This window comes from Gopherus flavomarginatus, chromosome 1, assembly GCF_025201925.1.
Source record: "Gopherus flavomarginatus isolate rGopFla2 chromosome 1, rGopFla2.mat.asm, whole genome shotgun sequence".
Classification (NCBI taxonomy): Eukaryota; Metazoa; Chordata; order Testudines; family Testudinidae; genus Gopherus; species Gopherus flavomarginatus.
Window position 1 is genome coordinate 303,338,781 of NC_066617.1, and position 24,698 is coordinate 303,363,478.

Consider the following 24,698-nt stretch of genomic DNA (forward strand, 5'->3'; position numbering starts at 1 on the left):
ATACTGCCTATTAATTTCATCTGGTGACGTCCAAGTTCTTGTGTTATGAAAAGAAGTAAATAATACTTCCTTATTTACTTTCTCCACACCAGTCATGATTTTGTAGACTTCAATCATATCCCTTCTTAGTCGTCTCTTTTCCAAGCTGAAAAGTTCCAGTCTTATTAACCCCTCCTCATATGGAAGCCATTCCATATCCCTAATAATTTTTGTTGCCCTTTTCTGAACCTTTTCCAATCCCATTATATCTTTTTTTGAGATGGGGCAACCACATCTGCACGCAGTATTCAAGATGTGGGCATACCATAGATTTATGTAGTGGCAATATGATATTTTTTGTCGTATTATCTATCCCTTTCATAATAATTCCCATGGTTCTGTTCACTTTTTTGACTACCACTGCACATTGAGTGGATGTTTTCAGAGAACTATCCACACTGACTCCAAGATCTTTCTTGAGTGGTAACAGCTAATTTAGATGCCATCATTTTATATGTATAGTTGGGATTATGTTTTCCAGTATGCAGTACTTGCATTTATCAGGTGCATTCTTATGACACTTGTTGGTCAGATAGGGAGTCTAGAACCTTTTGTCATTTCTATAGAATTTTCTCCTTGGTACTCACTCCTGTGGCTGCTGACACTTACCTTTATCTGGCTCAACCAAGGCCCTGTTGGACCCTCTGAAACCAGCAGTAAGCAAGAAAGTTATCTTCCACTGCCCTTTCTAAGGTGATGTCTTTCTCCCTAATGAGATCTCATAGAGTGGTACAAGAGACACAGGGTGTCCCTGTGCAGCAGCAGAAGCATGAGAATGAAGATTATCATCACATGCAGTTTGAGAAGTAGCTTATACCAGCAGCCATTTCCTCATCCTCGCCACATGAGGCATTAGTACTTGCTGCTTCTGCACATCTTGATGACTACAGAAAATTCTAGGAAATTTTGTGGTGGATGGCTGATAGACTTAAGATACCTGTAGTAGTAGTCCCGGGGGGAAAAAAAAATCACACAAGCTGTTCTTCCTATATTGATGCCAGATGATTGACTCTGCTGATTGATGAGAGACTGTTGGCCCTAGCAAAATATCTATGGCAGCTACCGGCCTCCGTGGCGCCTATATCCAAGAAATCAGATAGGTGGTGTTACTTAAACCATAACTGGCTTTGGATTTTTTTATATGCATTCCATCCCAGAGTTCTTAGATTGAGAGAACCAGACAGCAAAGTCAAAATAAACATGTTGAGACTTGGACCCAAAAAGTCTCAGTTCATTTGAAAACTTATTTTATGTATGTTTAGATAGGGTATGATGTGGAGCTGTTAAGTAAGCTGTAGGTGAGGTGAAACTGGTAATCAAAATGAGAAACTGTCATTTATGGCACAGACCCAAAGTACTGCAACATTTCTGATTACAAATTTTACCATTTAAGTTAATTTCAAACCTTATTGTGATGTTTATTGGTCAAAGCTACGAGATGTCAATATACTGAAATATTTTTATTAGTTTTGCATGGACAAGTATTTATTTCAGAAAAGACTAAGCTGCTTAGCATGTGGTTAAAAATGGCAAATACCAACATTTTGTACTATACTAACATGAAATGTTTTCACATCACATAGTCTTAATTGTCAAAAATCACATAGTGGATTATAATAGTTTTCTATATTTTCTCTTGAAATTTGTTGATGAGATCAGTTTCTCACTAAAGGTTATGCACCAGTAGCAGTAGATTGTGTGCCCGCTGTTTGTACTGCATAGTGGATCGATATAAATATATGTGAATTTCTAATGTAATGCTTCTCCATTTGTAAGCTTTTGTGCATACAATGCAGTATCTAGTATGCGTGATAGAAGGTTTTAATTTGTAATTGTCCATGCATGCAATATTAGTCTTTGACATATTCAAGAGACTAGCTTTTTAAATTGCCATCTTTGAGTTAAACCGCTTAGGGCATGGCAGGTCAAACATCTAATAGCTATTGTTTTAGATTGCAGACTGTAAAAGGTTATACTTTGTGGGTTTATACTTAATCTAAATTTTTATGCTCTGAAGCGTGAGTAGAAGAAACATATTTTGTAAAAAAGTATAACTTAGATCCTGCTGCATCCATCCAATGATAGTTTATTTGGTAAAGGCGATGTTGATGAAAATATATGCCTTCGTTGCTCACTAAGTAGATAGAAATGGTTATGAATAATAGCAATAAATGAAAAAAAATTACCATACTGAGAAACTTTAAAAGTAACCTGTACCTTCGATTTTTGTTATAGTCTAGAAATGAGTCATTATCCAAATCTGAAGAGTCAGGAATTTACTGAGGGAGTAAATGTCATAAATAGCCCATTTTAAAATTACTGTAATTCATATACTAATACCTTAACTTGACAATTAAGAAATAGAAACTGTACCCAAAGTGCTGTTACTTGTATTTCATATAAATTAAAGAATAATCTGTCTTTTGAATATGAATCACAGCTAAAACCTAAATAAGGAGACTCTACGTAGTACATATTAAATACTATGAACGTGACCTAGCATCTCATACATCAAAAGCCTTCTTAAATGTCCTCATTTAGAACAGCAGGTAAGCTTGTGCTCAATTGTAAGCATATACTGAAGCTTTGTTGATCTAAAAGAGCTTTACTGCTATCCTAAATTCAGTTGCTCTCCTAATCAGCGTCAAAGACTAATAGTTTTTGAGTTAATTTGAAGATTTTATTTGTGTGTGGAGATATGCTCACATAATTATTTTATAAATATTTTTGTCAGGGCATAGGCCTTTAATTAATAATAATAGTGATCAGTCTAACTGGTTTTATGTTGGGGCCAATCAACTTCTGATAATCTGAAAAATGTTTAACATTTATCCATAAAAATGTAGTAGTAATAATTTTATTAATTTTAAGTTATGAATAATAATTTGTTCAAGTAGTGACCACCTCTCATTGCCTTTCAGAATTTGAAAATCACAGCCTTAATGTTTAAAAAGAGTATCTACAGTGTTTGCTTGATTGTTAGTATATTCCATCTATGTGTGAGGAAGCTTGGAATACAATATAGTTTTAAAAAGGGTCTGTCCAGCCAGGAGCTGCTCTGTTTTTTGCCGCCCCTAGCACGGCAGGCAGGTGGCTTTCGGCGGCGTGCCTGCGGGCGATCTGCTGGTTATGCAGATTTGGTGGCATGCCTGGGGGCGGTCTGCTGGTAACGTGGATTCGGCGGCATGCCTGTGGGAGGTCGGCCAGTGCCACGGATTTGGCGGCGTGCCTGGGTGGGGGCGGTCTGCTGGTCATGCGGATTCGGCAGCATGCCTGTGAGAGGTCCGCCAGTGCCACGGATTCGGCGTCCCCACTGCTGAATTGCTGCCGAAGCCGCGGGGCTGGTGGACCTCCCACAGGCGCGCCGCCAAAAGCCGCCTGCCTGCCCTTACAGGGACCAGCAGGCTGCCCCCCCGCGGTTTTCTGCCCCAGGCACGCGCTTGCTGTACTGGTGCCTGGAGCCGCCCTTATATCTAGCACTCTGTATTATTATTCAGTTATATTTATATAACACCTGTGCTAGATACTTTTGATAGAAAAGTTCCCAACTCCAAAGTGTTTATAATTTAGAGAGAGAGAGAGGATCATGTCAGGAATGGTGGCTGGGGAGGAGAAAAATAATATAACAAAGTAATTGGTTGCTCTTTGGCATGTGTCTTGAAAATTCCACCACTTTTGTAATATGTATTTATATCTATATGTTCATTTTCTCCTTCTCTGTCTTCACAGTAGTCAAGGTATCTTAATTCACGTGTTCAACCTTTGCTACCCAATGTTTAAAAAAAAAATCTTTTTTTTTTCTCTGTCGTCTTTCTACTTTGCTTTCTACTCACTCAGAATAGACAGGACTTCAGGGAGGCAGGCAATGCGATAATCTCCCTCCCCTCCTCCCCCCACTCATACACCCACCTACACACCCACCCAGGTTTAAGTATCTGGAAGCAGATGAAGGATTTTCATTGAAAAATGCAAGGTGTGACCGGACACCAGGGGTGGCCATACTGAGAGTGCTACACTCAGGGCAAGAAAAGAGGCAGACAATCCCCAAAGCTCCTGGCATACTCTATCATTAGATTAACCAAACCAGTTACAAAAGAGCTTTGGCAGTACAACCAGAAGTCAAAGACAGACCCCTTTAGGCATTCCAGTCCTTGGTTCCCATCCAGGCAACACAATTTAATATAGTGAGAAATTATTGAAATCCCATTTCACCATATGTGAGGTCCTTTCTAATCCCAAAGAATCAGACATATGTCCCCAGATCAATATTAATCTCAGATTTTTACCCCAAAACCACATTGTCAGCCAATCCATAGTAAACTAACTAAAGATTTAATAATATAAGAAAAGAAGAAAGCTACAAATATTTAGTAGATTATATATATACAAATGATTGCAAAGTCCTTATATCAGGTTTATATTATTGTTGGAATAGACTGCTATCTTGTAAAGTCTGGTAACTTTCAAAAGATTGGAAGTTCCTCAGTCTGTAATTCAAGATGCTCCTTTTTGTTGTAAATACACAGTCCAGAGAATTATAGCAGATATTAGGCAACATGGAGAGGTTTATGTCCTCTGCCAGGTGCATGAAAAATTACTTGCCCAAGATGGAATCCAGGGTCACATGAGCATATCAATGCCCTTACATATTTTGTCGAATCACAGAGGAGGGTGGCCATTGGCCTCTTACTGTCTGAGGCCTGTTCTACACTACGCGTTGAAACCGATTTTAGGAGCGTTAAACCGATTTAACGCTGCACCCGTCCACACTACGAGGCCCTTTATATTGATATGAAGGGTTCTTTAAATCGGTTTCTGTACTCCCCTCCCCCCAATGAGAGGAGTAGCGCTGAAATCGGTATTACCATATCGGATTAGGGTTAGTGTGGCCGCAAGTCGACGGTATTGGCTTCCGGGCGGTATCCCACAGTGCGCCACTGTGACCACTCTGGACAGCAATCCGAACTCGGATGCAGTGGCCAGGTAAACAGGAAAAGCCCCACGAACTGTTGAATTGCATTTCCTGTTTGCCCAGCGTGGAGCTCTGATCAGCACGGGTGGCGATGCAGTCCCAAATCCAAAAAGAGCTCCAGCATGGACCGTACGGAAGATACTGGATCTGATCACTGTATGGGGAGACAAATCTGTTCTATCAGAGCTTCGTTACAGAAGACCAAATGCCAAAGTGTTTGAAAAAAAATCTCCAGGCTACACAGTGCTGCGTGACAAGTGTAACGAAAAGCCAGAGACTCAAATGGATGCTCATGGAGGGAGTGAGGGGGTACTGAGGACTCCCGCTATCCCACAGTCCCCAGCAGTCTCTGAAAAGTATTTGCATTCTTGGCTGAGCTCCCAATGCCTGTAGGTTCAAACACATTGTCCGGCGTGGTTCACGGTATAGCTCATCAATTTACTCCCTCCCCCCGCTCACGTGAAAGAAAAGGGAAAAAAAATCATTTTTTGACTTTTTTTTTTTTAATGTCACCCTATGTCTACTGAATGCTGCTGGTAGACGCGATGCTGCAGCAGTAAAGAGAAGTATCTGCTCCTCTTCCCTCCCTGGTGGTAGACGGTATAATATGCTTGATTGCTACAGTACCATCATCTGCCTGTGAGTGCTCCTGGCTGGCCTCAGGTGAGGCCGGCTGGGGGGGGGAGCACCTGGGTAAAAATAGGAATGACTCCCGGTCATTCCCAGTAGATGGCACAGAACGGCTGGTAACCGTCCTCATCATAGCAACTGGGGGCTGAACTCCATCAGCCCCCTCCCTTTCCTGTGTAAAGAAAAGATTCTGTACTGCCTGGACTATCATAGCAGCAGGAGGCTGGGGTCCTCTCCCCTGCCACGGTTTAATGTCCTGCCTGGACTATCATAGCAACTGGAGGCTGCCTCCCCCTCATTTTATCTCACTAACAAGTCACTGTTTCTTATTCCTGCATTCTTTATAACTTCATGACACAAATGGAGGGGACACTACCACGGTAGCCCAGGAAGGTTGGGGAGGAGGGAAGCAACGAGTGGGGTTGTTGCAGGGGCACCCCCTGTGAATGGCATGCAGCTCATCATTTCTGCGGGATCTGACATGGAGCGGCTGTGCTCTTTGGTTCTTTGGTACACTGGTTCTGTAGTATACTTGCCCCATATTCTAGGCAGGACTGACTCTATTTTTAGATACTATAAAGGAGGGATTGACTTGGGGAGTCATTCCCATTTTTGCCTTTGCGCCCGCAGCCGACCTCAGCCAGGGGCACCCATGATAGCAGCAGACGGTACAGAATGACAGATTACTGTCATCTCATTGCCAATTTACAATGGCGGCAGATGGTACAGAACGACTGATAACCGTCTCTGCTATCATGCAAAAGCAAACGAATGCTGCTGTGTAGTGCTGCAGTATCGCCTCTGTCAGCGGCATGCAGTACACATACGGTGACAGTTAAAAAAAAGGCTGAGCGGGCTCCATGGTTGCTGTGCTATGACGTCTGCCAGACCAATCCAGGGTAAAAGGGCGCAAAATGATTGTCTGCCGTTGCTTTCCTGGAGGAAGGAATGAGTGACGACACTTACCCAGAACCACTTGCGACAATGATTTTTGCCCCATCAGGCACTAAGATCTCAACCCAGAATTCCAAGGGGCAAGAGAGACTGCAGGAAGTATGAGATAGCTACGGAATAGCTACCCCCAGTGCAACGCTCCAGAAATCGACACTAGCCTCAGACCATGGACGCACACCACCGAATTAATGTGCTTAATGTGGCTACGTGCACTAGTCTTTATACAATCTGTTTTACAAAAACCGGTTTATGTAAAATTGGAATAATCCCGTAGTGTAGACGTACCCTTAGTCATCTTCAGTAAGAACTATCAGGGTGGGATGAGTTTCTTCAATGACCCATTTTGAGATCTGTGTGTCCTTGATGGACCATCAACATATGGCTGTCTAGCCCTGATGTAAATTCTGTCTGGTGGGTGTTACCCAAGAATACAATGCAGGTTTAAGGTACAGTACATAGCTAATATTCATAACTTCAGATACAAAGATGATATGCATATAAACAGGATAATCATATTTATCAAATCTTAATTTTTCCACTGACACCTTACATGATATACTTTGCATAAGATTTATGGAAATTGTGTAACAGTGGTAACAACAATGATATAAATGATCACCATTCGTATACACAGCATCATACAAAGTTTTTCATTGTGAAATAAAAGTAATACGTATACTTTGCTTCCTTCTGCTGGCATTAAAAAAGGATGTGAGCGGAATTCCCATGAAGAGTTATCATGTAAGTTCACAGTAGTTTCTATATAGAGAGAGTATGAATACATAGTTCCAAGTTCTTTTTTGGCATTTTTGCTTTTAGACTATTTGTTTTAACTCTGTATTAAAGTAAATATTTCCTCCCAAGGATATGTCATATTGTATATTGCTATAAATTCATGCATGTAAGGTTTTTTTGTATGAAATTCCATAGCGAATTGGCTAGATGATTTCCAGTCTGTAGCTTTGATTTACAGACTTCTTATTTAAAAAAAAATGTTTTTTAACTGCCGACTTTCTGCTGGTTCTTGTTGGGTCATTCTACACCTGTGGTAAATGTAGTTTTTTACCAGCAGATGGAGGCAGGAAACACAAACACATTTGTTATTCCTCTATTAGAGCTGTTTACCCAAGCAATCCAATTCAAGAGACTGACTATGTAATAAAGATGCACAAAATAAAGTGATTGAACTAAAAAAAAATGTGAAAATAAAGGTGGCTGCACATAGACTGACAAGCCAGTGTCATATTGGCTGATTTTTCTAAATTAGTTATGTACCATTGTGCTATTTTCTTTCCAGTGTTATGTCTGTAATGCAAGACGGTTCAGAAGTGTGCCTACTCAATCATAAATGCTACCTGAAATTTGGCATTCTCATTTGTTCTATTAATTGTTTAATGCACGTGATAATGTACACGTTGTGTCTAAGGCCTGGTCTACACTGGGCGGTGGGGGGGAGAGGAGCGAGCTAAGTTACGCAACTTCAACTATATAAATAATGTAGCTGAAGTCAATGTACTTAGACTTACTCACTGTTGTGAGTCGACTGTTGCCGCTCCCCTGTCGATTCTGCCTGTGTCTCTTGTGGTGGTGGAGTACAGGAGTTAACGGGAGAGCGCTTGGGGGTCGATTTTATGTAGACTAGACATGATAAATTGACTCCTGCTGGATTGATCGCTGCCCGCTGGTCCGGCGGGTAGTGTGGACATACCCTAAGGTAATAGACTGATTAAAATCAGGCCAAAGAACTGGGATCTGTGTAGTGGCTTATTTGGTTGCAAAATATAATACCTTTATTGCAGTAGTGGAAAGAGATAAATCCTGATGAAACAACAGTGGTGGTTGTTTTTACATCTTTTCCTGATCAGGAAAGATGTATGAAGTGCTATAGCATTAATAATAAATCATGATTTTTTTCAGAAGAAATAATTTGTTGGTTAGGGCTGAATTTATTTCTTTAGGGTTTCCTTCTACTGGGTAAAATTTTCAAAAGTGCCTAAATGAGTTAGGAGTCTAAGTCAGTCTGGAAGTTTTTTATTTGTGAAAAGAAGGTTTTGTGAAAAAAGCAAAACCAATATGTATTTTATTGTTATAGTGATGGAAAAGCTTTTCTACCTTCTGAGGATTTAAAAAAAAAAGAACTAGGAAGTTCTTCCTGGTGGTAAGGAAACTGAATCTGATAAGGCTGTCTGATTCTTTTTTACCAAATTTTTGGAGAGAAATGCCCACAATTATTAGTGTGACGTTTTTATGCCCCTGCCATTAAACAGTGTTTTAAAATTATTTATTACTTCTATTATGGCAGCACACAGAATCTCCACCTAGGATTGTGGACCCATTTTGCTAGGTGACATATAAATACACAAATAAAGAGCTTACAGTCTAGACAGAAAAAAATGGGAACGGGGGGAAGGAGAGAATGGACTTCACCGATTGATAGATTTTGAGGCCAGAAGGGAAATCGTATAATCTGACTTCTTGCTTGTATATTACAGGCCATTACATTTCAACCATTTACTCCTGTATTGAGCCCAATAGCTTGTTTTGCTAAAGCAAACCATCTAGAAAGGCATCCAGTCTTGTTTTGAAAGACTTCTAGGGATGGAGAATTCATCACTCCCATCGTAGTTTGTTCTTCTGACAGATCACTGACTTTGCTAAAAATGTGCACCTTATTTTTAACTTGAATTTGTATTTTTTTCTGTTTCTAGCCACAGGGTCTTGCATCTGTCTGCATTAAAATACATTGTTTAAATGGGCCCAACTCACCAAATGATTCAGATTGCCATGTATTGTTGCCCTGTCATTTATTTTTGTGTCTTCTAAAAAATGTATTAACCATTATTTGTACTGATTGATAAAACATTGAATAGTGTTGTGCTTAGAACCAATCTCTGTGGAACCTCATTAAAGCCCATCCCCATTTGATAATGTCTCCGCTGACGACTGCTTTTTGAGATGTCATCCTAACTTGCAACTTTGGTGCAAGTGACAAATGGCAAACATCATGTTCTACATTTTAATTATTTGTGGTGTTAATGTTATTGTTATGAAAGAGCTGTTTGTGGATCCGTGGTTAAGGCTGAGTTGAGTTTCCTCCTTAAAGCAGAGATTCAATTACTTCATTGTCTATGAAGAATACAACATATCCCCTTCAAAGTACAGCACATTTTCTTTTTTGTGTATGAAGTAATTTTCTAAGAATTAACAATAAAACTGGTTTATTAATTTGAAATAGAATTAAAATGTGAGTTCAAGAAACTTAGTACCCAGCGTCAGACATGGTTTTTTTGTTTCAAATTATTTTTAATACAATAATACAAATACTTCAAGCTTCCAGTATAGTTAAACTCTCAGAAATATTTCAGATGGGATACAGTTGGAAACTCATTTTTGAAGGATTAATGTCAATTTTTAATTCACTTTTAACTGTTAGTTTTGAAAATACATAGTGTGAAAAAGAGGAGTTATCAATGAATCACTTTCAAACTGGGAGGTCTCTCCTGTGTCTGATTCTATTAAACATTTTCAATAATATTTTGAATAAGAGTGATGATTGTGCTTATAAAAATTGTGGATGACACCAAGGTAGGTGGGGTTGCAAGGACATTGGAGGATGGGATTAGAATTCTAAAAGGGCCTTGATAAATTTGAGAATTGGTTTGAAATCAACATTATGAAATTCAGTGAAAATATGTGAAGTATTTTACTCAAGACTCAAAGGCTAAATCTGCAAAAACAAAATGGAGACTAACTGACTAGGCAACAATGTGATGCTGTTTAAAAAAAAGGCTAATATCATTCTGGGGTTTATTAGCAGGAGTGTTGTATATGAGGTGGTATTGTCCCTCTTTTGCAGCACTGGTGAGGCCTCAGTATGAGTGTCATGTTCGGTTTTGGGCATGACACTTTAAGAAAGATGTGGACAAACTGGAGAGAATCTAGAGGAGAGGAACAAAAATAATGATAGCTTTAGAAAACCTATTACGTGAACAAAGATTAAAAAACACTGGGCATGTTTAGTCTTGAGAAAAGAAGACTAGGTGGAGTGGAATCTAATAAGTCTTTCAATATGTTAAGGGTTGTCATAAAGCGGACTAAGATCCATAGGCGCTGACACTGGGCTGGAGCACTGTCACGGGGTGGGACTCACCCCTGTGGCGCCTCCTGCTGGTCATCTAGAAAATTAGCGTTTCCAGCCTCTGGAGCGCCCTCTGCAGGCCAGTGTCCTGCTTGCTGCTGGGCCTGAGTCCCTCTGGACCCTGATGCCTCTTTCAGGCCAGGGTGCTGCCCCTTGGCAGTATCCCCAAGATCTGGGTCTCCCTTCCCCAGGGAACCCCCATCCTTTATCCCCACCTTGCCTCAGACTATGGCTACTGCCAGTCTTGATCTAGCTCTTGTTCACTGGGGCAGACTGCAGTGTAAATGTCACTCATCACCGGCAAGGCGGGTTTGGACCTGCTGTCTCTTCCAATCCTTGGGCTGCTCTTCTGCACCCCCAGTACCCTTTCCGGCCTTTAACAAGGCCTGCAGCCTGGGGGATTTCCAGGCTGGAGCTCCCCCAGCCTTGCTCCACTTTAGGTACTCTTTCTCAGCTCCCCATCAGCCCTTCTCCCTCAGCAAGCTAGAGAGACTGTCTGAGCTCTTGGCCCACTGCCCTCTTATAAGGGCCAGTTGTGCCCTGATTGGGGCTATTTCCCCAACAGCAGCCCTCCTGCAACCTCAGCCCTCTCCCAGGGCTGATGTCAAGTCCTTCAGGGCAGGAGCAGGTGACCCCCCCCCCAGCTACAAGCATCCACAGGAAAAAAAAATAGTGGGTGGTTAGCACCCACCTCCCTCCCTTTCTCCCAATGCTTCCTGTCCACCATTGCCTCCCCCGATCAACTGTTCCCCCCTCTCCATAGCACCTCTCGCCCACCACGAACAGCTGTTCCAGGGCATGCAGGAGGCGCTGGAAGGAGTAGGGGAGGAGCGGGGATGGGGTGCTCTTGCAGAAGGGGCGGGAAGAGGTAGGACGGGAGAGAAGTGGGCGCAGGAAGAGGCAGGGGCTTGAGAGAAAGGGTCAGGCGGGACCTGGGGTGGAGCACGGGGTTGATCATCCTGGGGCTCAGAGGAAGCTGGCGCCTGTGCTGTGATCAATTGTTCTTCATGTCCACTCAAGATAGGACAAGAAGTGATTGACTTAATCTGAGATGTCTGATTTTGAAGGAGAAAAGGGAAATAATTAAAACATATCAACCTGATTTTTAAATATTTTTTTAATAAAATCAGTTGATACTTATCAATAATTTTACTTTGACTAAACACATACTCTGTTCACAGTAGCACTTGCATTTTGTTCCCCATTGATGTATTTGTGTAATTGGAAAAATGTCTTATGTCCTTAATTTTGAATTGCAATTTTTAACATTTTGTATGTTCAGTATGTTTAGAATTGTTAAAACTTATGCTTGAAAATTGACTTTCAAGTTCATTCTTTTCCGGTGCACCATATGACCAAGCTGACCACAATCATATTCATGTTGCATGATCTGAAATCCTGGGGTCAACTAACGCTTGACATTGTTTTATAAAATTCTAGGTTCTGTATTTTCAAAAAAACATACCTTTTTGTAAAAAAAAAAGCTAATATATTGAAAAGGCTGCTGTCTTCCTTTTTCATACTGAAGAAAACACAAGAGTAATAATTACAAAACAAACTATAATTGTTAGTTCATTCCCCAGTTGCAACTTCTTTCTCATAGTGATTTGTCTGCAGTCTGACTTGGAGAGCTTTTTCCACTAAGGAATTTTGTTCCCTACATTTGATACTGTGAATAAATGTTTGTTTTCTTTACTTTGACAGTAAAAAAGGAAGAGGATGATTTTGAAGAGAAGAAATCTATTAAGAAACGAATCAAAGAACTAAAAGTCTTAGACCCGAAGATTGCACAGAATCTCTGTAAGCAGATGCTAGTTTGATGACAACCAAAGCAATTGCCATAGTTGATTTTTGTGAAACTGTCTTTTGCTTTTAAAATTATTTGTCTAGAACTACTCTGAGGGTCTTGTTTTGATATTTTATTCAAGTGATGAATTTTTTAATAATTAGTCTAAAATTCAAGCTAATTTCAGTTAATACATTTTAAATGTGTGTTCATTTAGAATAATAAAAATCATCCATGCTCAAGCTTTGGGCACCATCAGTTATTTAAAATTGGAAAACCAAAAAGGTATTTCGGTTAGCTCTCCTTGCAGTCTGTCTCAATAGTCAACAAATTCAGACTACTCCAGGTAAGGGATGGGAGAGTAATCCAAAGTGCAGGCCCCCTGATGAATTATGTCCTGCCAGTTTCCTTCTTTTGGTTATATCAAGGGAGGGGGATCTAACATTAATACAGTTATTGCAGCTGTCACAACGCAGTGTGAGGTGGAAGAGTGTGTGTGGTATGTCTGTATCTTCATGTTATATTTGTGTAAAGCTTATAATTAGGACTAATGGGACTACATTTTTAGAAAAGCAGCTTAGGCTGAATACCAAGGAAACAGTCTCAGGAGATGGCTCAGGAGTAGCTTTGTAAAGTGGAAGACATGTCACTTAAAATATCTAAGCTGCACTAGATAAAATATTAGAAAATAAATGGTAAAGAACAAATTGTCAGTGGCAAGAAGCCAAGTTTAATTTTCTAATTTACTTGGCTCTGTGGTGCGAATAAATGATATAGGGCCCATCTTTTTTGCTCAGACATTCCCTTAACAAAGAGAGCCTTTAAATGGCTGGTAATATTTTCTTCATAATCCTTATCCAGCAATCAGCTTTTACAAACTTGATATGTTTGACAGAATGTTGTCCTAATATGAACTCAATAAAATTAATTATAGTCAGTGTTACGAGGCTGACCTGGTATAAGAACCTGTTTTTAATGTGTTTCCCTTTTCAAAACTTGAGGAGTTGGGATGAATTTTCCATGTTGAGTGTCTGCCTCAGGCAAAATTTTGGAAAGCTTCAGCCCAAATTTTCTGTGGTCTACCAGCTTTGAATCATAGGTATGTATAGTAGGGCTGTCAAACAATGACAAAAAAAAGTGATTAATTAGTTTTAATTGCAGTTAAACAATAATAGAATACCAATTCAAATTTATTAAATATTTTTGGATGTTCTACATTTTGTAATATATTGATTTCAGTTATAACACAGAATACAAAGTGTGCAGTGCTCAATTTATATTATTTTTTATTACAAATATTTGCACTGTAAAAGAGAGAGTATTTTTCAGTTCACTTCATACAAAGTACTATAATGCAATCTCTTTATTGTGAAAGTGCCACTTACAAATTTAGAATTATTATTTTTATACAACTGCATTCAAAAATTAAACAAGGTAAAAGTTTAGAGTCTACAAGTTGAAGCATGAAGGGGCATATGCTAAATAGTCATATTTGGCACCTTGCAACACTGGCTACAAGAGTGCCACATGAATGCCTGTTTTCACTTTCAAGTGACATTGTAAATAAAAAGCGATCAACATTCTCCTGTAAATTCAAACAAACTTGCTTGTCTCAGCGATTGGCTGAGCAAGAAGTAAGATTGAGTAGACATTTATGAGGTGAATTGAAAAATATAATTTTGTTTCTTTTTTACAGTGCAAATATTTGTAATAATATAGCTAGTACTACATACTTTGTATTCTGAGTTGTAATCAAAATCAATATATTTGAAAATACAGAAAAACATTCAAAATATAATAAATTTAAATTAGTATTCTATTAGTGTTTAACAGTGCTATTAAAAGTGCAATTAATCATGACTATTTTTAACATAGTTAATTTGTTGTTAATCACGTTAATTAACTGTGATTAATTGACAGCTCTAATTTATAGCAGTGAAAGTATTCTGCTCCAAATTACTTAGTTTAATAACAAATTGGAGCTAGAATTTCTGATGGCTGTGACATGCAAGAGGGAGACATGGGCACGGAATCATAGAAATGTAGAGCTGTAAGGGATCTCTAGAGGTCATTTACTCTACCTCTCTGTGCTGAGGCGGTACCAAATGTACCTAAACTACCCCTGAGAGAGAGAGTCCGGTAGTTACATGTCCTTATAGTTAAGTGGTTATTTTTTTATATTTTTTTTAATATTTAACCCTTACTGCATATTAAGTCACTTACTACTCGTCCTACCTCTAGTGTACATGAACAATTGATCACGGTCCTCTTTTTAAAACATATTTGAAGACTGTTATCAGGTCCCCTACAGTCATCTTTTTCTCAAGATTAATCATGCTCTTTTTTTTAACCTTGCCTCACAGGTCAGGTTTCCTAAATCTTTTACCATTTTTTATTGCTGTCCTGTGAACTCTCTTGAGTTTGTTCAAATCTTTCCTGTTTGGCACGCACAATTGGACACAGGAGTCTAGCTGAGACCTCACTAGTGCCAAGAAGAGTGCAGAAGTTATCTCCTATGTCTTGTGTACAACACTCCTGTTAATACATTGTAGAATATTAGCCTTTTCCACAACTGTGTCACATGATTCACTTATATTCAATTTGTGATTCAGCGTAACTCCGAGATCCTTTTCAGTCGTACTGTCTCCCAGCCAGTTATACCTACTTCACATTTGTCCATTCGATTTTTCTTTCCTAAGTGTAGTGCTTGCACGTGTCTTTACTGAATTTTGGCTCATGGATTTCAGAGCAGTTCTCTAATTGTCACGGTTGTTTTAAATTCTAATCCTGTCCTCCAAAGTATGCTCAGGTGGATTTCATCAGGCCTGCCTATTGAATACATCTAATTTATCTGAATATTCTTTGTTGCTATTCCCTTTTCAGACTTGTGTTCCTTCCTCCACTTTTTTAATATTAGTTGTGTTAAGCATACCCAGGAAGATGATGTTAGCAATTGTATGGGGCAAAGTGGACTTGGATAAGGCTGGAAAAAGACTAATTTTCTCCTCCTCTTGTACCCTCTCACTGGGTGATGTCTTCCACTTACATGATTTCAACTACTATCTCTATGGTGACAGCTCCTAAATCTTCTCCACTAGGTGTCTTCCTTCATCCAAACCTGCATTTCAGTCTGCCTTTTTTATATCTCCTGTGTGCTCCATCAAGAGTTTAAATTTAATATGGCCAAAACATGAGCACCTATTCTTTTAATCTCTGCAGCCTTTTATATGTCCCAATTTTCTGTTAATTTTCTCAATGCCACCATCCTTCCCATTACTCAGGCCGTAACTTGAGGTCCAACCTTTATTCCTCCTCTTCCTCCTCCTTACATCCATTTTGTATCAAAATATTACCTCTTCCTTCTGCACAATATTTTTAAAATGCAACCTTTTTTCTGACCAGATAGCAAAACTCTCATCTGAGCTGTCAGTTTCCTGTTTTGAGTACTACAGTTTTCCCCTTTCCAAGATTTCCAAAACTCATTTCCCCAACCAGCCCACAGAAAACAGTTGCAAAGGTGTAATTTCTGGCCACCTCAACTACCTCTTAGAGTAACACCACTGTCTCCCAACAACAAGCTTAAACTGTGTTCTTGCCTTTAAGATGCACCCACCTCTCTCCTTATCTGAGTAACAGCATAATCTTACCATTTGTGGTCTATTACCCTTTCTCCTGTTTTGATAGCCTTTTCTTGCATAATATCTGCGACTACATTGTAAGATATTCAGGTATCAGAGGGGTAGCCGTGTTAGTCTGGATCTGTAAAAGCAGCAAGGAGTCCTGTGGCACCTTATAGACTAACAGATGTTTTGGAGCATGAGCTTTCGTGGGTGAATACCCACTTCGTCAGATTTGCAAACGGATGGACATCATATCAAATGGACTAAAAGTAAAAAATCCATGGCATCTGACGAAGTGGGTATTCACCCACGAAAGCTCATGCTCCAAAACGTCTGTTAGTCTATAAGGTGCCACAGGACTCCTTGCTGCTTTTTAAGATATTCAGGGCACAGATCTATTGTCTTATTTTAATGGTGAGGCCTAGTATTCCATCTGGTGCTGTAAAATAATAATGATAATCACTAGAACAGATGAGGAAGGTTGAAGAGAAGATGTGGAATTAGGAGGGGAGTTGGTTCATGAGAAATTGCTTATTAAATACTTTGTATCAAGAAAATGTTGGACAGTTGTTATAGTACAGCAAACAAAAGCCTTATTAAAAGATTGTGATTGTTTTGCAATTTGCAGTGGTCTAAAGATAGCGCGTGCTCGCTTGCGCACTCAAAAAAAAAAAAAAAACGGGGGAGGGGCGGGAGAGAGAGAGAGAACTGAGATTCCTATACAGTAAAGGGGAAACGTAAAAATGGTCACCCAAGTACAAATAATATTGTAAATGATGAATGACTCTCCTAGAGCAAAGACTCTCTTTTTGTCTCACTTGCTATGTTACTGCTGCATCTGTTGATATAGTAATTCATCTGCCAGAGGACTGGAAGAGCCAGACTAAAAATTATGAAAGCTGCAAAATCTGCATAAAAAGTTTTATCTCTTATCCATATTATCATATGGTATGTTTGGGTGGCCTGTAGAATTCTACAATCCATTTAGTGTTTATTTTGTAAGTAGAGTGAAAGATCAGATTCTTACTCCATCTCCATTCATTATGTATTATGTTTTCATTCTAGCAATTTTCCTTGGTTCTTTCCGAGTGCCTTATGAGGAAATCAAAATGATGATATTGGAAGTAGATGAAACACAGCTGGCAGAGACCATGATTCAGGTATGTAAATTGACAGGCAGTTTAAATACCAATATTTCAGTGTAAGCCTCTCATTAAACAGAAACCTGTTACTGACAAAAACTCTTAACACAAATTATTCAGCTGGAAAATCATTGCTGCATAATTAGTCTCTTAGCATTTCTAGTAAGCAAACAAAACTCAATCTTTTTTACGTTTGCAGAATAGATAAATCTTATCTAAACACTTGAATTTATATTCTGCTTTAGTATTTGTTTCCTTATTACCAGCATCCAGAATGCAATTCTACCTTATGTATGACTTCAGACAGATAAACCAGTATTTAATAACTGTTTGTTTCTACCCATACCTGCAAAATGTTTTTTTGTGGAACACTCTGTATTACCTTCACCTGTATGGCACAAAGCTGTCACATTGTTCCTGTTCATGAACTAGGCAGAAAAAGATTTTTCTTTTCAATTAGAGCTGACATGATCTGGGATCCTTCCTTGAGAAATTCCAGAAGCCGCCTATCTGTGAATACTTCCCTGGAGTGTAATTGTACAGCACTTCACATTTCACAGCATTTTATTCAAAGCAGAAAATCAATACAGTTGTATTTGGGTACAAAAGAATCTGATTCTTAATATTACTTCTATTCAAAATATTATTTAAAGAGTGATAAGTTAAAGAATCTTAACTACACTCAGTGGAACATAATCAACTGATTATGCTACAAATACTCTATAGTTCTGTATGACCTAGGTTGAAAAAATATCATAATTGCATGTTACAGACAGTGTTTTGGGATGTACTATATAATACATAAGTGTACAACACTGAATGTTGTAATTTTGCATACCATGTATTGTTCCTTGAATTATTGTATCAAAACCCTTATTCAAGGAATAGTATTCAGTTGAACTGCAGAAGAGTTCCTTGTTCACTCATATTGTAAAGTTTCAAAAAAGTGTTCAAAAACCATGTGATTAAAGAAAAATGTTTGGAGTTTTCTTGAACCACATGGATCCAAAACAATTAAAGTAGTTGTATGTGTTTCCTTGGGCACTTGTTTTATTGCTAGTTATTGATATGTGTTTGGTAATGTGACTGCCTTCCTTGGTTTCTGTTTTTTTCTTTTAAAGTTTGCTCTGTGGTAAGTCAGAGTATCTCAGGATCTATAAGTTTTTATAATAAGCTGTCAAACGTCTAAAATATTAACATATTTAAAATGTGTTAGAATTTATTTGAAAATTTAAAATATTGATAGACTCACAAATGTGGTCTCCTAGTCTGACCCCCTGTGTAACGTCGGCCATAGGACTTCCTTGTATTAATTCCTGCTTTAAGTCCAGTAGTTGTGCTTGAACTAGAGTACATGTTTTAGGGGACAAAAAAAATCCCATCTTGATTTAAAGATTTACTATGATGGAGAATCCAGCACAACCCTTTACAAGTTGTTGCAGTGATTAATTATCCTTATTGTTAAAAATGCGTGCCTTATTTAGGGTCTGAATTTGTCTAGCTTCAACTTCCACCCTTTGGGTCTTGTCATATCTTTGTTTGCTAGAGTGAAGAGCCCTCTATTATCAAATTTATGTTCACCATGTAGGTACTTACTACTTACCATGTAGGTACCCACTGCCTCCTCCATGCCAGAGTCCCTCACTGTGGAGAGGAAAGTCTCCAGCAGCAGGGAGGCATCAGGCAGTGGGACACTACGTTGTTTAAAAGCAGTGTAGATGGCGAGGCATTCCATGGTGAATAGATACATACCTGGGTATATGCTCACAAGGTTTAGGAATGTCTTTATTCATCTAAGCAGTGCCTCACCATCTACGCTATTTATACCTGTGCTAGACGGGGGAGGGGCTAACCATGTATGTGCTGTACCCCAAAAGGACTGCACAGTGTAGACATACTGATATATTGTGAATAAGTATTTCATCATCATATAATAGGACTATATCATCTGGTTTTTCTTCCAAACACAGAACAGAAATATTTATTTAAACATGTCTGACTTCTCTGTGTCATGATTAACAATTCTGCTATTGAAAAATCTCCATGTTATTGTCCTTAACATTCCTGGCCAGAGATTTCTTCTTAGGTCCTTTTGCTTCCTTTAACAATTTTCTATACTTAGCTTCTGGTTTATATTGATTGTTATCAGCTTTCACTTTTTTCCATTTGGTGTGTGATTGTGCATCTCTCTCTCTCTCTCTCTCTCTCTTATTTTAAATAGAACAAATATACCAAAATACCTGATTAATCATAATACACAAAGTAATTACAGGATTAGAATAAAGGGAGGGGAAGTGACATACTTATCTTCAGGATCTTCATTTATCATAGACCTTTAAAACGTCAGCCTAAATTGCTTTGATTTTTTTTTTCAGGCATTCCCCTTCTGCTGAATGCTAGTTATTTGTTAGCTGTGAGGTCAGCCATATGACTGAGCCAGGAATCAATGTTTGGTGGGGATCAACTTTTCCATTTTTGCAGGTTTAACTTTTTGGCAAGGAAAGCTACATATTTAAACCATGCTACCTTGTTACCAGCTAAACTCCAGGTATCAGGAGTATATCCAAAAATGAAACTTGAGGAGGGCTCCGACATATCAGATATCAAATTGGTCTTTTGACTCACTTCATACCAGAAATTCTTGATTCAGGGCACTCTCCAAACTAATGTAGCACCAAGTAAGTTACATTTCCAACAGCAGTCAGCATTTATGAAGCCCATTGCTATTAGTTTATATAGTGACCAGTATGTTTGGGGGGGAAAAAAGTCTTTTGTTGAATAAGTCAGAGTCTCAAATCTTACAGATGCTTTAAAGAAAAAAAAATGATTGTTTTTATAGCTGCTTTTACATCCAGTGTAAATGAGGCTGATTTTAAAATCCATATAGTCTTCTTTCTTGACTATGTAATTTTGGCTTTTTGGGGAAACTAGTATAATGTTCTTAAACAGTTCCCAATTATCATTCTCATTATTCTAGTTAAATTCTTTCTCCCAGCTGATTTGGCTCAATTGTTTTCAGCTTTATCCTTCAGTAAAAATGTAGTATCTAAAATGTATACCATATACCAGCATTTATTGTAACTACTATGGTTGGGGGTCTGCCATTTCTCCTGAGGATGGGAGTGAGTCTGATAACTAAGGAAGGATTGAGAGACCTATCTTACAGTTATTCTCTTCAGAAGTGGTGTGGTTTTTGTTTTTTTTTAAGCATGTTATTTCCTTGTCATTGTGTGTTCCTTCTCCTGTCCTAAGACACTGAATTAACAGACAATACTATGATACCTCATACTGGCAGCAAGAGGGCAGAGTTGTAAACATAAATCTCACCTTCACAGGTTGGTGAATCTGGCACTGACAGTCTTTCCTCTTGGCTTCTCTTCACTGGAAGAAACCTTATTATTCCTGTGTTAATTCGGACCTCTAAAGTTGTGGTGTTCTCCTTCCACCCTTTTTCCTGCCTGTTCCTCGGCTCTATGTGGTTACCAATATGAATCTCTTGGGTTGGGGCTGTGCATCCAGGTAATTTGTCAACCCAGGTCTTGACCCATGGATGAATGAGTGTGGAATGTCAGGCTCCATCTCACTCTTCTAATTTGGGAGCCCCAGGTCCTGAACATCCTTCTCTTTGTCTGCAGTGACAATCAAACAGTGGTGGCTTCTGACATCTGTTAAGGAGGTACTGGCACTGCTCCCCTCCTTTCAGGGGTATGCTTTTAGGTGTTTGGCTAGAACTTGCCTTCTAGCAATAGTGCTGGAGTGCTGTGAAAACATCCTTTTAGACTGGCTCAGTCAGAAACTGTTAAGGGAGAATACAGCCCCAGTTCTTTCATTTTTGACGCCATTGCCAGAGCGTAAGGCACGTTATTTTCTTAATGATATCCACCAAGTGTCCTTATTTTATTTTCAGACCCCCTATCTCCTCCAAGCCCTCACATTCCTTTGCAGTGCTTTTTATGGAGTTGAAATGGGAAAGTGAGATGTTTCTTCCACTGCTACTGACAGTGGTGAAAAGGTCAGACAGGATAAAACTGTTTTTCCTAGCTCTATAGTAACTCCACTGCTGCTGATTTTGAGATCTGACAGGCGTAGAAGTGAACTCTCCTGCGAACGCTTCCCAAGATGCTAGACCTGCTCTCTGAAAGCCATGTGCTTTGCCATCACCTCATCTCAGGGTAGCTGCATGACCTTCGAAGGAAGTCTTTCTTAAAGGGAGGTTTCTTGGCTGAGGTGACAGAACAGCAACAGAAAGCTTGTTGTTGCGCCTCTCATTTATTCTGATCTGGAAGATCTCTATGGCCTGATGTGACATCAGACCATTATTGCTGTCCTGTTTACTTCTGGGTGTCTTAGATTTTCTTCCGTTAGTATTCAAAAAGGGACTCAGACTAGTGATTCATCAAGAAATTCCTCAGTGGGACTTGATCTACATCCTGCAGGTTCTAATGCAACCCCCAGTTGAGCCCTTCGTGCAGATTTCTTTTCTTTAGGACAGCCATTAGTGTTCCAGCGATTTCAGACAGAAGAGTAAGTTGAACTTCTTTACGTAGTCTCTTTGACTTTTTGTCAGTTGTTTCCAGAAAAAGTGGGGGGGGGTTTCAGCCTTCCTTGGAATTTGTTCCCAAGGAGAGTATCTAGTTCCACCTGAGCAAACCCATATCTCTTCCTCTCTTAGTCCTGGCATCTCTCTCCCCACCGTCCTGAGGTCCAGAGATAGCATTTATTGAATGTTGTGTGTTCTCCGCTACCTTTTTTCTTGTTCCTTCTTGACTTTAGAAAGTCAAAGCAACTGTTTATCTATTTTGAGGGTTGAAAGAGGGGCAAGACTGCAGATAAAATCACTATAATGGAACCTCAAAGGTATGAAAACCAGACTTATGGACTGACCAGTCAGTTGGACACCACATGAAACTGGAAATAAGCAATCAGGCAGTAGCAGGGATTTAAAAAAAAAAAAAAAAAGCTAATACGGTACTGTGCTTGTATTGCATCTTAAAGGTGGCCACATCTGGGCTGCCTGTCCCTACTCCCACCCATGAGGCAGCCACTTACTGATAGGAGGTGAAGACACTGTTCAGAGTTACTAACAACCTCCATTCCTGAGGTGTCTGTAATGCTGAGGTTCTCCTGTATTGCTGGGTGCTGGTGTGAGGTTGTGCTCTCACAATGTGTAATGAGGCTATGGCCTTGTTCCCAACTTGCAAGATGCCATGTAATGAAAGAGTTTTCTGCTTCATGGGCAGTGAATGCTGAGCCTTCATTTCCAAGGTGTGTAAGGTGGCAACGTGGCTGTCTCCTCAATATATGTATGTCTTTATCTCTGCTTCCCAGGATGCCTTCTTTGGCTGCAGGCTTCTGCTATTGACACAGTAAGGTAGCTCTGCTTCCTAGGTTGACTGCTTGATACATGCACTGTGTGTCTCTTAATACCCTGTCAGAGGATAGGAGAAGATAGACATACAAAAAGGGAAAATTACTTAGCTGTTTGTCATAGTCTCCTCTTTTTCTTATCCTATCTTCCACCCTCCTTCCCAGCGGGTGATGTGCTCTGCCTGTTTATTATTACCATTGTGTTTCTTGTTTTTCTCTGCTGTCTGCCATTTATCCATTGTCACAGGAGGGGAGAAGAGGAGGCTATGAGAAATAGAGCTACAGTAAATAATTTCTGTTTTAAAATCTGTCTCAAAAAACAGTAATGTGCTCCTACTCAAATAACCCAGTCTTGCACATAACTGACTCCTGCCAATAAATAACAGAAACAAAGCTGTCCCCGCTGACTCCCCCCCCAACCATCCACCATAATGAGATATAAACTCTGAAAGCATATTTTGAACTATTTAAATATTAACATTGTTTTTCCTGTGTTTCCCCCTCTCCCTCTGAAAAGGGGAGGGAGAATAAAGAGAAGAAATATAATTTAACTTTTAAAATGAAACTAAGTCATCCCTCGAGTGTTAAGGTTCTTAGACTTGTGTTGTCTTGCAAAGTTGGTTACATTTAACTGCTGAACTAGTAAATGAAAATACTTTTCATGGACAATGTAGGCAAATTAGAAATCCTTAACATTTGCATTTGTCTTTCCTGTTGTGATAGGATATCCAGGTCTAGGATCTCAGAGAGCTTTCTTTCTTTCTTTCTTTTCTTTCTTTCTTTCTTTCTTTCTTTCTTTCTTCTTCTTTCTTTCTTTCTTTCTTTCTTTCTTTCTTTCTTCTTTCTTTCTTTCTTTCTTATCTGCAGCTAGGCCAGGTGAGTCTCATTAGTGAAGGCTTCAAAGGATAAAAGGTGGTGTCTAAGGTAAGGTAGGTGGCATAGGATTAGACAGGGGAGAGTTTTATTATTTTGTTTTATTTGTAGGCTCTTCTATAGTGATGATCATAGTAATTCTTGAGAACCTCACAAACATCTGTTGGGGAAAATCTCCAGAAACAGCTGGCTCAGGAGGAAGTTGAGGCTAAGATTTATGTTTATTTTTTTCTTAAGAATAAAGAAGTACTGTCCATGTAAGGTGTGAGTTTTGGATGCTAAACTTGTCTGTCTGTATTAGACTATATTGAGAGATGATGGGGACTCGCTTCATTCACATCTGATACTAACAGTGGAATTTCTGGTCATACCGCAAAAAGAAGAAAAATAGAGGAAGTTCTGAAATGATTGGCTGTTCAGCAGCAGCAGCAGCTAAACCAGGATGCACCACAACAGGAAGAAACTCAACAAGCATAGACTGAATTTTTGAAGATGAACCAGACTGTCATCCTGTCCAAGAGAGGCAAGAGCTTCAGTAGGAGCTGATTCAGGGGTCACTAGCCCAAGTTGTGCTGCCCAGCTGCTAGTAAGCCCAACGCTTTTCTTGCCCAGCCTGACTAGAAGATGCCCAAAGGTGTTTGTACAGTCACTTTCAAGCAGATCAGCACATTATCTCAGTGTAGGATGAATCCAGTGCCACATATTTGACCCATTTTCTGATGGGAGAGGTGCAGACTTTGTACTGGATATATACTCTGGTGCAGAGTACTATACTGTGGAGGCTAATTTATTGAATTGATTGGTGTTTCCATGGGTTTCCAAATGGGCTGTATTCCATGGGAATGTGGCCAGGTGCCTTCCCTGGTGCGTAAGAGGCCAGCAATTAATTTTCTCAAGCCCAAGAACTGTGTGTTAAGGAAAATAACAGTTGTATTTATATTGGAGCGGTGCTTGGTTATTTTGCAAACTTGGATGTGCTTACAATAGCTGTCAGAGTCCGTGAAGCCATGTGTTCTTGTTCGAGTATTGTCCCTACAGGTGCACCACTGTAGGTGCATTTGCGTCCCTTCGCTACTGATGAGAGAACTTCGGTAGTGGTGTCCATTCAGACCGTACGTGTGTCCATTCAGTCCCCTCCTCTTGATCTGCTACGAAGCTAACCAGTGCTACATGGGTG

General features: G+C 39.5%; 1 protein-coding gene across 4 annotated transcripts in view; it reads left to right on the forward strand.

Moving 5' to 3' along the window:
- DIAPH3 (diaphanous related formin 3) overlaps positions 1-24,698 on the forward strand; it is a 555,175-nt gene that overhangs the window by 256,932 nt on the left and 273,545 nt on the right. For all 4 annotated transcript variants that reach the window (XM_050947581.1, XM_050947589.1, XM_050947561.1 and 1 more), the window contains 2 exons: positions 12,438-12,533; positions 17,205-17,299. In XM_050947581.1, the coding sequence (XP_050803538.1) occupies positions 12,438-12,533; positions 17,205-17,299 (191 nt within the window). The remainder of the gene's footprint in view (positions 1-12,437; positions 12,534-17,204; positions 17,300-24,698) is intronic.